At 38.8% G+C, this 12227-nt stretch overlaps 2 protein-coding genes across 4 annotated transcripts in view; both read right to left on the bottom strand.

Moving 5' to 3' along the window:
• LOC100703182 (calmodulin regulator protein PCP4) overlaps positions 1 to 3683 on the bottom strand; it is a 28818-nt gene extending 25135 nt beyond the window's left edge. For 2 of the 3 annotated variants that reach the window (XM_003449809.4, XM_019363475.2), the window contains exon 1: positions 3464 to 3683. In XM_003449809.4, coding sequence (XP_003449857.2) covers positions 3464 to 3559 — 96 coding nt within the window. In that variant the 5' untranslated portion in view covers positions 3560 to 3683. The remainder of the gene's footprint in view (positions 1 to 3463) is intronic. The other variant, XM_003449808.4, reaches the window with a different exon arrangement.
• A 7131-nt stretch (positions 3684 to 10814) lies between these two features.
• igsf5a (immunoglobulin superfamily, member 5a) overlaps positions 10815 to 12227 on the bottom strand; it is a 52664-nt gene continuing 51251 nt past the window's right edge. The window contains exon 9 of the mRNA XM_005454605.4: positions 10815 to 11223. Coding sequence (XP_005454662.2) covers positions 11134 to 11223 — 90 coding nt within the window. The 3' untranslated portion in view covers positions 10815 to 11133. The remainder of the gene's footprint in view (positions 11224 to 12227) is intronic.

Genomic DNA, 12227 nt, shown 5'->3' with positions numbered 1-12227 from the left:
CCCTCAGACCTCTGGGAGAGTAAAAGGTCTTTGTGTTTCCAATGACCAATAATAATCACTATAGATTCTTAGATGAAAATTTGTCCCTTTATTTTTTCTGATATTAAATAATTTTACTTCAGTTTTATTGTTCTACAAGCATTAATGACAGCACACGCACCCAATAACTGCTGATATACCAAGTTTGAACATAGACTAAGGCTACATCTGTGGCCCAGTGTTAAGTGGCTGGGAGAATTAGCACCACTAAGTCCAATGGCCATGCCTCTGAGCCATAAAACGATGGCTTACCTGCTCACGTTTAGGGAGGAGTTCATGAGTAGGGAGAGAGCAAAGTAGGGGGAGAGATCTGGAGTACAGTATTGCATAGCACCACTCTGTTGCCATGAATAGAGAGCTAAGCATGAAGGTGAAGCAATTTACTCATTGATCTACATTACCGCATATTGTGGGCAGTAACTTAAAGAATGAGCTTGGGGATGCATGTGGTGGAAATGCGTTTCCTTCAAAAGGGGTCTGGAGTTAGAGACAGTGTGATGGGAAGATGGAAGAGATGGAGCTCTAGGCCTCCACTCAGACAGCTCACAACACATCCTCGGAAAAGTAAAAGAAAACTGATATTTACTATAACAATAAAGAACTTAAAAATTTTCATGGTAAATTTGGGTTTTACCTCAACAGTTGTTTATCTTGTTAAACTGTATATACACCATCTGACTCCTCACCTGCTTCTTGAGAATGGGTCAGTGGCAGTATGTCACCAAAATAGAGGTCTTATACTGTTATAAATGAAAACATGACCCAGGTGTAAAGCCCCTACAGTCTGCCGGGCAGTGGCATCCTCACTGCTCTCAGTGACTGAAACAGGAAAAAACATCATTAAAGATGTAACCAACTGAATACAGAAATCACAAATTGTTGTTAGAGGAAATCTTTTTTACAATTATCCAGTAGCTATGTGACCAATCCAGATGTGTTTTTCTCTCTCTTACATTGATCTGCCCCTGTGGAGCAGCCTACTGTACACACTGTACTTTCAATGTACTTCTACTAATCAAACAAAAGGGAGGAGATGTAGCATGACCATGACGGCTGGCACTTTTTCCCCTGAGCCACCACGGTGCTGGGTACTGTGGGCAAATCTCCAGGTGAGAAACTGGGCTACACAAGGAATCATTATCTTTAGCTGGAAATCTGAAAAGTGGAACGGACATATCTTGGCAACCACAAACAGCTGGCTGAAACCTCTCCACTGAGAGCAATCTAATTAAATTTTTGTTCAACAACCGGAGGCTTAAACAAACAAAACAGGACTAAAACTCAAAACAGCACAACAGCAACTACAAGCGACGCTAGATTACTTACACTTGATGATTCCCATAAGACATGTATACGGCAACTAGCAACTAAAAGAAAGTATCTATTTTATGTAGCTTTAAATAAGAAGACGATGCTAAGATGATGATAAGTTCGAAAATTCAGAGACATTGGTTGAGTTTGAGAAACAAAATCTTGAGAGATTTATGGATAATATGCAACATAATCATCAGCAATGCAGTCCTCACCAGCCTAAAATGCTGTTAATGTAATTTCAAAGCCTGTTACAGGCTGGAAATGCAGAATTGTTCATCACTATGGTGACAGGCAGCACATTTAAGCCACTTTCACCACAGGAGCCTCAGACTGCCTGATGTTTGTGGACATTGCCAAAGATGAATCAGTCCAAGCCTGAAGAATACAGCAGGGGATCACTTATGGCCTACTTTTTTCATTAATCATAGCACAGTGTAAGACTTAATATGACAGTGATACATGCATTGATTTTTAAAACACTACCAATCCAGGCAGTAAGTTGGCTGGTGTATGAGTGCTGTCTGGCTTTGAAACAGGATTTCGCCTCGGTAGATTGCTGTAATGCAGTTACACAGTGTTTATAGGCATATTTATTGCTTATATACACTGCCTGCACTTGCTTTAGATGGTAAGATCAAGTGTCCCTGGAGAAATAAGTCTCCGTGTTTTTGATGGTCTCCCCCATTGTCTGGACAACGTAATGATTCTATAGTGATGTGAGTCTTCTCTGCTTCTGGTGGGAATGCCGGTTATCTTGACGAGCATTAAAACTGTGTGGGAATCTGAGCGCAATAAAAACGAACAAAAAAGAGCTAGAGGAGCAGTATTTAAAGGTACATGGAGCCCACCATTGATTTGCATTTAATTATTCATTCAGAGCAACAGACTCCTGCCCTGGCCTTGCTGTTTTTAAAGACACAAGAATCCATCACTGACGTGCGCTATGCAATTTTATTTCATGACTTTTCTTTTGTGTAATAATGTCTTATTTATGGACTTTAACTTCACTCTGTAAGCAGCACACAGGAGGGGAGGAGAGAAGTCACTGAGTTTGTGCATGTGTGTGTGAGAGTGAACAAAAAGACATAAGTTTCCAATAAAAGATTCATAAGGTAGTGACAGCTGGTGTTCATCACAATTTACATACATTGGAAGCACTAATCGAGTGATAAACCCCACTTTGAAACAATTACTGCATAATAAAGCCCAACAGTGGACTCAGAGCTGGAGACAGGTTAAAAGTATCCTTGTATTATATGGTTTTAGTCAGTCCGGGTTCTTGGGGTGACCAAGCGGGCTTGTTGGAGCCTTGGCTCCTCGTGAATGCTCAGGGAATGTTTTATTTCTCTGGGTTCCCAGCTAGCCTTGAATAATTCAGAGACGACAGGACTTACCCTGCCAGTGAACACTCCTGCTTCTAATCTCCACTCTGACATTATCAGACTGGCTGCTTCTATCACATCTGAATACTTCTGTGTGAAATCAGACTGTGTAGGTCAATGCTGCCTCTGCTTCAGTCCAGCATGTGTTCATGCTGGACTGAGCTTCAGTCTGAAATGTCACTGTTAGCCATATTCATCAGTAAAACATCAACACACACACACACACACACACACACACACACACACACAGAGGAGTGGCTCCAACAACCTGACTGTGCTGGTCGTCATTTTAAGTTTGTGAAGTGATTAAGATCATCAGAGCTGCAAAAATCCCATCACGTATGCTCAGAGTCTGCCTGGAACACCAGTTCCAGTCATGACAACAGAAGCAATATTCATCTAGGCTGTGACTCACTGTAACACTAACGCTTATCACTTTTTTGCCTAAAATGTAGCAATGTGGGAAAAAATCGAGAAAAGCGCACACTGAGTTTATTCTTCATGCTAAACATGTGTGCATGTTATTTTTTTTTATAACTCTACACCAAAGTTGAATATCGATGATCTCAGCATCAAAAGTGTTGGACAAAGCGAAGGGTTCATTATTATTATTATTTAAATCTGCAGCTCTGCTCTTATAACTTTATACCAAGTCCCGAGTATCAGTTGTCTCTGGCGCCAAAGTACAAACACAAAGCAGAAAAAGCGGTTTACTAAGAAGAACCTACCTCACTCATGGCTTCGCTGTGCGTGTCTGCGTGTGGATATTTGTGATGCGCACCGGTCGACTGACTGAAGGTACCGTCCTCTCCACGCGCGCACATTCCGCTTTTATAGCGCAGGAAGCCCCGCTCCCCCCTCGCCACATTTCCACGAAGCCAATGGGCACGGGGCTCCTCGTCTGTAGTTCAACACCAAGGAGCAGCCTTCACGTCTTCCACCATCTGCTGATTCTGCGGGTCCGCTGAAAATAAAATAAACCATAAAAAAAAAAAGAAAGAAAGAAAAAAAAAAAGCATCATGTATCATATGTATACTAAACTGGATCGTTTCTATATGTGAAGCTCCTCTTAATCCCGAACCAGCACTGCACGTTTCAGTCGCTGCGGTCTTACATTTTCGATGCCAGAATCATAAAGTTTTCTGGCTAAACTATTTTGCAATTTGGATTTTAGTATTAATCTCCAGTCTATAAATGTATATGTTCATTAGTTTATATCAATTGTAGTGACTCTGCATCATAAAGACAAAGGAATGGTTGAAGATTAAGCAGGGAATGGGAATTTAACCATGCCTCTGTCTACTGGTGAATCTAAAAAGACAATAAGGAATCCAGTGAAGGAGACTTGTGGATATTTCTTTTGAAAAAAGCCACTTTTGCAATGTTTTTAAACCACTGTGTTATGCTGTGAATTTTTGTTTGTTTTATGTTGTATTTGTAGCATTTTTAAGATGTGTTGGGCATAAAATAAAGATAATAAAAAGATGTCTCCAATATTATTTTTCCAACATTTTTTAAACAATAAAAGTAAGGATTCATGAATATAAATGATACTTTTTCATGGTGGCTCCTGCTGCTGCTTGAGACAGAGCACATTTGGAGTATTGTTTGGCATTTTGATCAATAGAAATGTATTATCCAGAATGTATTTTTTTATCCACCCACACAGGTGTTTTTACTCATAGCTGCGTGGGTTTGCAGAGCCTTTAACTACAAATAGAGTGGGCAGACATGTAGTATTAATAAGTAGCACTGTTAGTAAGTGGAGATCAAATTTGCACTTTTGTACTTCCCAGCAGTATTTCTCATGATGATGGTGAAGTCTGGTGGCACTGATGCTGTGGGGGTCCTTTGCAGCAGCAGGTGCTGAAGGCGTATTGGGGTAGAGGGAATATTAACATAACATATAAAAGAGGAACCCTGCTGCAGAAAACTGCAAAGTTGGACAAGATTTATTTTCTATTTTATCTTGAAGACCTGAAAGTAACCTTTTATCCCAGTTAAATACTTCAGTGAAACAGTCCAGGCACACTTAACGCTGCTGGTAAAATGTAGCAGGCAAACTGAATTAAATAACGGGAATTAAAAGATGTGCAATGCTGCTATAGATCATTTTATAAGATATCTCATTTATGTCAGTGACTACTGCTTTAATAATAATGCATAGAGTGTTTTCACATTATGAATGTGTGCCTGATTCAATATATAGCGTACTGACTATCCCAACTATCCAGTTGCAATATGTTATAATATGTTTTATTATTACTCTTATTATATAATTAATTATTATTAGCAAATCCAGTTGAAGGACCTGGAGGGGACGTTGTAGCCACCGTAGCACACCATGGCCATATTTATCGGATTGAATGAATGTGTTACCCAGTGTGTGTGAATCAGTCCTGATGCCTTTAGAGGACAAACAATTCTGTGTGGAAAGAATCAGAAATATCAGGGCAAACTATTTTATTATTTCTGGTTTTGACTACATTAGGGAAACTAATAATTGCTCCCATTAAACACTTACATACCAATGAAACAAACTGAAAAAATACCACAAAGAGTTTTTAACATACCCATGTTGATTTTATGGCTGAAACTGTTAAACTGAGGAGAAATATGGGGATATGATTTAGTCATTTGTATTCACAAGTTACCAAACTGTTGCTGTGCAACAGAGAGGAGCACTGGAATAAATTATGAACTTACATTTTTGCAGTTTCTTTATTTTTTTTTCCAGATTTATTTCTGCCTGTTCTTACAGTTTTCAGAAAATCTTCTTTTTTTTTATTTGGCAAGTGACACTCATAACTTTTCATGTGCATGCATGTGTGTGTCTGCACACTCATGAATCAGGCAGAGTTTGAGTAAACCGTAAATCAGTCATGTTTTAATCAGAGCCCCGAGCTGCTCACAGATCCACCACACTCAGTGTCCCTCAGGATCCACCTGAGGTAATAACTGATCATCAGTCACTCAAAGCCCTGATTCACTGGGACTGCCCACACACGTCAAATCTCATCGACTCCTTGAAATAAAGTCTTCACCAGTGTGCAGAGCTTATTTTTAAAGATTTTCATGGGGTTGTTTCATTTCTCTGTTTTCACAGAGATGTTGAAGAAGGATCCTCAGCTTATTTTCTTAATCACATCCCAGTCAAATCAGGAGCATGCTGAACATGTGGAGACTGTGTGGCTGCAGCATGGCAGAAAAACAAGAAATACATTCAAAGCGTTCTGCATACTCTATCGTTGCTAAAAGAAAAAAAAAAGAAAAGAATGGATAAATAAACAAAATACATTTGGTGTTTTTTCTTTTTTTTAATGCATTTGAACTCAATGCTGATGGAAAGTTTTTTGCATTATTCTATTTTAAGCTGCTCAGGATCTTTTTGAGTAAAACTTTACATGTAACAAAGGCTCACTTTGGAAAGCTTCAGTGGCCTTTACCAGGTTACCCAAAAGTCACAGAATATATGCAAAACTGTTTGTTTATTTCTTTATATATCTGTCAGTAGTCAACACAGTGTTGTTAAAGTAACTCAACCTGTAAATAAAAAGTATGTAAAGTGTTTAAAATTTACCATCACCACTATGATGACAACAAATAAATAAATTAGCTCCTTATATTTTCAGTCCAAATACAAACAAAAGCTTTCTAATTTAGATTTCCACATGGCCTGAAACAGAGCTCCAAATCACGCTGCTTGGGATATGTTGACACGCAATTTTGTGCCAACAAGCAAACCCAATATTATTTTAAATCCAACAATAAGAGTCTGAATTAGTCTTTTGTGTTAGATGGATAAACAAATAAGTTCCATGTGATTTCCAGTTAATAGTTTTTCTTCGTTTTGTTGTTTTTTGTCTTTTTGTTATTTCTCATTTTGTTTTGAAAAGCAGTTTTAGGTATGTCTGTAGTTCAGGTGGTAGATTTAGTCATCGACCAATCATCAGGCTGGTGGATCAATCCCTGACTTCTCCAGTGTGCCAAAGTATCCTTGGGTAAAATGTTACTCCCCAAGCTTCCCCCTGTGCAGTGTGTGATTGGAAGAGTGAGACTCGTGGGAGAAAGTGTTCAAATGAGTAGAAAGATGCTGTACAAGTAGCAATGTGTTATAAAGGACCTACAGCCCCACAGCTTTCATGTCTCTTACTATCTTTAGTTCCCTGCTTTGGAAATTCAATTCAATTTTATCTATAAAGGACCAAATTACAACAACAGTCGACTCAAGGCGCGTTAGGCAGACCCTACAATAAAAGAAATGTCTGAATAAAAAATGTCACAAATTATATTATTAGTTACATCCTTAAATACATCAGCATTTACAGTATATGGATGTGTTTCTAGAATGTGGTGAACATATTGACTTGCTGATCGCGTCAGCAAACTCTTTCTGAACTCTAGACCCACTCTGTCTCCGTATCCTGAAGTCATATTGACAATCTGACAAAGTGGGCACTCACGCGTTCTCCCTTTGCACGCTAAGTTGCAGGGTTATCTATTACCAGATGCAGCACAAGTAAGCCCTTTCCCCCAGTCTGACAGTCACCAGCTTCATTCTGGCTCTTGTAATGCTGCTGAGGCATTTTTAGCAAAGACGCTGCTACCTCGAGATCAGCTATTTTTAAGACTGGTCTTCTGAACAAAGAGCTTTCAAAAAACTGGAACTTCTTTGTGTTGTTTTTGATGGCTCCATCATACTGTGCAAGGAAAACTCCTTGCCTCCCTTACTGCTTAAGGCAATGAATCCCATCACTAAAACAAATTGTTGTTTTTAGTCATACAGCAGCTAAATACACTATGCAGTGATATTGGAAGTTAAATGCACAGGCAGTGGTCTCTGTAAGCGTTTCTGACCCCATGCAATGAAAATGAGATTTCAGAATGTTTTGATGATAGACGGTGAGATATTCAAAGTCTTGACAATTTTAGGTGTTTCTCAGTTTGGAGATGTAGTTTGTTGCAGATTAGTGAACATCTGTCCATCTTTACCTTCGTTGCCCCCTTCCTAACATTTTTGAGATGTTTTGCTGCCATCAAGCTAATATTTTTTCATGAAATAGTAAAAGGTCTCAAATCAAACTTGTGATATGTTTTGTGTTTTACTGAGAACAAAATATGAGATTTGAAAATCTTATTCAAATTTTAAACAGAAACCAGACTTTAAAAAAAAAATAAAAAAATTGGGGCTGTAAATTAAGAGAAACAACACATTACAGTTTGGTTATTCTAGACAGAACAAAGTATTTAATAAACTAAAAGACCTCATTTATTCATCTGTCATTCTTACTTTTTTACATGTCTTCCTTTGCAGAATTATTGTGACATGATGTTTAGCACTGTTGCCTCACAGCAAGAAGGTTCTGAGTTCAATTCCCCCATCATGGGGTCTTTCAGTGTCTGAATCATTATGACAAAGGAAAGGTCTAGTCCTCCAACATTTGTGTACTGTACAGTGTGCCTGTAATACAAAAGGCATTTTCTTGGACTTTGTTAAAATATAAATAAAAGGAGAAAGAAAGGGGTTACTCATCTGGACAGGTAATTTTTTGATTGCTGCTTTTCCTGGAAGAAAATGATTAGTAGCATCCAAATATTCCATAGTTTAATCAACACTGTGACATTATCAACATGTTCTGCCAGCCAGTGGTTTTTGCAAGCAGGATGCATGTGTGCGCTTCCAACTCTGCACAGGAAATTTGATGATTGAAGTCTCCTTTGTGAGATTAATTTGTTGGACATTCCTAATGCAAGGGTGAAACTGCCCAGAAGTGCCCTGAAAGCCAGAATGACTCAACAAGCAGCACTATATATGGCTTATCAATAGTCATTACCATAGCTTTATTCATTAATTTTATTGGTTCTGTTCATTACCACTTACATCCACTGCCAGCCTGCTGTTTAAGTAATTATCTATTTTTAGGAGGAACCAAGAAGCCACTGTTTCTGCTCTTCACATCCAATTGCAATGCTGTAAATCGTATTAATCACATATAAAGGCTGAAATAAGCTACTAGTCTTCTACTCACAGAAAATGTGAACAACTAACAAGAGTAAAATCAAAGAGTGATAGTATGAAGAGGATCTTCTTTCATATTTAAGCAATTTCAAAGACGCTAAATGGAAGAGAACATTACAGGCACTAATGTGATTTTAAATATGGAGACGTAAACAGTGCAGGTAATCGGATTTAGTGTCAGTTTTCTCAGACTTGAAGGGCTCTTACAGCAGCGCTGTGGAACCTCACTCTTCATCAAGACACTCTGACAAGCCTCCTCAGCACATCGGCTCTCTAATGTGAGTCACTCCCATCAGTTGTCCACACACAGAGATACAGAGCCATAAAGCTGCAGGTTATTCCTCTCAGGCTACACAGAGGCTAAACTGCTTCTCTGTGACTGTAGAAATGATTCAGCTGTTGTCTCTCGGGTGATATGGCAACATCGTGTTTTCAGCCTTCTTCTCTGACCCCAAAATCAGTTACTGCTGGTTTAAGCAGATCAAATGAAACATTTCTGTCTTAGGATTCCAGCTGACTCCACTTTGTCTCATAAAAACACAAAGTCAAACTTTCTTACTAAGTAGTCCCAAAGTTCATCTCAAGACCTTCAGTGGCTATTTGAATGAAGATCACATTAAATCTAGTCACAAATTAAGTTGTATCTTTAATTACATAGGAGTGATAGTGAGAGCGATGTCACGTTATCACCTAATTGATCCAGTGGGGAGCGTTGCCATCAGTGGCTTGTATCTGATCGTAAAGCTCAGCTGGACAATTTTGCTGCATGCTGGTCGTTTTCACCAACAAATTCCATCTAAAATTGTTTCTTGGCCAAGTAAAGGTCATCTGAGTCCAGCTGATCCAGCAGTCCAAAAAAACATGCTGAATCTGGGATTACTGACGTACATTAAAGTGTGAGAACAGTAGGCATTTCTGTAGCACATATCCTTGCAGTGTGCCATAGCAGGCATTGTGGATCTTTTTGGCTTTTGACTGCTTCAACAGCAAAAATGTCTGAACTTGTAATTGAAATCTGCTCAGTTAAATTTTAAATTTTATAGCAATTTTATCAGATCAACATCATATTTGGTTAGTCTCAACTACAGACTTGGGCAACATTAAATTGTGGAGCTTTTGAGTTTTCGTCATAGGGCGAGTCCGTGGTGCCACGGCGATCATTTGAGGTGGGTGGCTGTGGCTCAGGGGGTACAGCAGATCAGCTAGTGATGGTGGTTCGATCAGTAGCTGATGGTGGTTCGATTCCTGGCTCCCCCAGTCTGCATACCAAATATCCTTGGGCAAGATACTAACCCCAAATTGCCCTCCGATGCGTTCATTGGAGTGTGAATGCTTATTAGTTGCACTTGAGTTTAGAAGTGCTTGTATGAGTGGGTGAATGAGGCATGTTGCATACAGCGCTTTGAGTACTCCAGGAGAGTAGAAAAGCGCTATATAAGAATCAGTCCATTTGAAATTTTTATTTGCTGTCATTCAAACACGGTCCAATCTGGCCCGAACTTCTCACATGTGATAAGGCTCCACCCCTGAAAACATTTCAACTGCCATATTTGACATTGGTGACAGCGCCACCTAGTGGGAACAGGAAATGTCATGTTTAACACTTTGGGATACAGAGTAGAGGTGGGTGACCTGAGCAGCCTTAAACTTGTACAGGAAAGCCTTAAGAAGTTGGTCTTGGGCTACATTGAAAACTGAGTTTTTGTCAAAGCGTGTGACCCTGGCAAGACGACGAATTTCAATGTTGCACCATGACGAATAAAATTGCTATAACTCAAAGAAATCATGTCCTCATGCAATATCTTAGCAAAGGATACTTTGGTATGGACACTGGAATAACCAGGAATTGAACTGCCAAACTTCCAGTTAGCAGATGACTTCCTCTACCTCATGAGCTACAACCACCCCGAGCTGCCCGTGCACAGCAGCTGGCTAGCAACTTATACATGTGAAACTGCCATGTCATTCTCAAGGTAACTATTTAAAACAGCTTTTAATCATGTTTTTAAAAATAGACCACTCCTCAGAGAACAATTGCTTTACAAGTAAGGAGATGCAATTTAAGGGATTTAGAAGTTTAATCACTTTTATCACTTTTGAATATTTAAATTCCCATAATGTTACAATAAAAATGTACACAATTCGTACGTATATCACAGGGTTATATGATTTCTTCTCTACAATAAATTATGGAAGATTTAAAATCTGCATGGCCACCTGAAGCTACAGCCTTCACCCTACATCAGTCTTTGGTTTGAGCAGATCCAGTCATCCAGATCACCTTTTATCCAGACAAAGCCGAGCACCTTTTAGATGCTGTGCAGGTTTGTTCCCAGGCTCGCAAGCATTCAGAGACGTGTCACGTCCTCAGTTTGTCCTTACACAATCGTGACATGTCTGTGTTTCATGAAGCCTGGATCCTCAAAATTGTAGACACCTGCTTGTGCACTGTTTGCCACAGTAGATACCTAAAAATCAAAAGCAGCAAAATTTAACATTATAAATGATAATAAATCCAAAATGTTCTTTCAACATTTATTTTAAAATCTATGCAACACATTAATCATATTCCTCCTCTGAACAGGTAATCAGCTTGGAAATACTGCAATGTAACTGTGGTCTTGAATAACATATTTGTTTATGGGGTGCCTCATTCAAAACTTAAATCAGTTGCATGGTAAAACAGTGAATCATCCATTTGTGCCATGCCTGCTAAAGTACATGGAAAAATTAACATGTTCATAATTATGGAGAATATATTTTCAATCTTGTGAAAAAACTCAAATTAAAATTGGGATTTTTCTTTCGAAACAAATTTTGTTTTTCCTTTGAGACAAAAAAGCGTCTTGTGAATGCTACATTTTTATCTGTTTTAGATTATGGTGATCTGCTGTATATGAATGCTTCTGCCCAGTGTCTTCAAAAGATCGATTCAGTATATCATGCTTCTTTACGGTTTATTACAAACTGTAGGGCTTTGACCCATTGTTGTGATCTGTATGTTCGTGTGGGGTGGCCTTCGTTGTCCTCCAGGAGATTTGCTCACTGGTGCATCTTTATTTATAAGGCCCTGCTTGGTCAAATGCCCACTTACATTTGTGATCTGCTCACACGGAAAAGCACTGTTTCCTATAGCTTGCGTTCAAGCGATCTTTTGTTGCTTAATGTTCCATTTGCCAGAACTGAACTGGGAAAGAGGGCTTTTAGTTATGCTGCCCCATCCACATGGAACAAGATGCAAAAAGATTGGAAGATAGCAGATCTTATTTCATTAAATGCTTTTAAGTCTAGATTGAGAGAGCCAGAGAAAATTGTTGTTTAAAATGTAATTGTTATTTTACAATATGTATGTAACTTTGTAATTTTTAACGTGTTGTCGCCTCTTGGTCAGGACTCCCTTGAAAAAGAGGTTCTTAATCTCAATGGGATTATTTTTCCTGGTTAAATAAAGGTTATAATAATAAAAAAAAAT

Source organism: Oreochromis niloticus, linkage group LG10, assembly GCF_001858045.2.
Source record: "Oreochromis niloticus isolate F11D_XX linkage group LG10, O_niloticus_UMD_NMBU, whole genome shotgun sequence".
NCBI lineage: Eukaryota > Metazoa > Chordata > Actinopteri > Cichliformes > Cichlidae > Oreochromis > Oreochromis niloticus.
The sequence above is the reverse complement of the archived record's forward strand: the minus strand, read 5'-3'. Positions and strand labels throughout refer to the sequence as shown.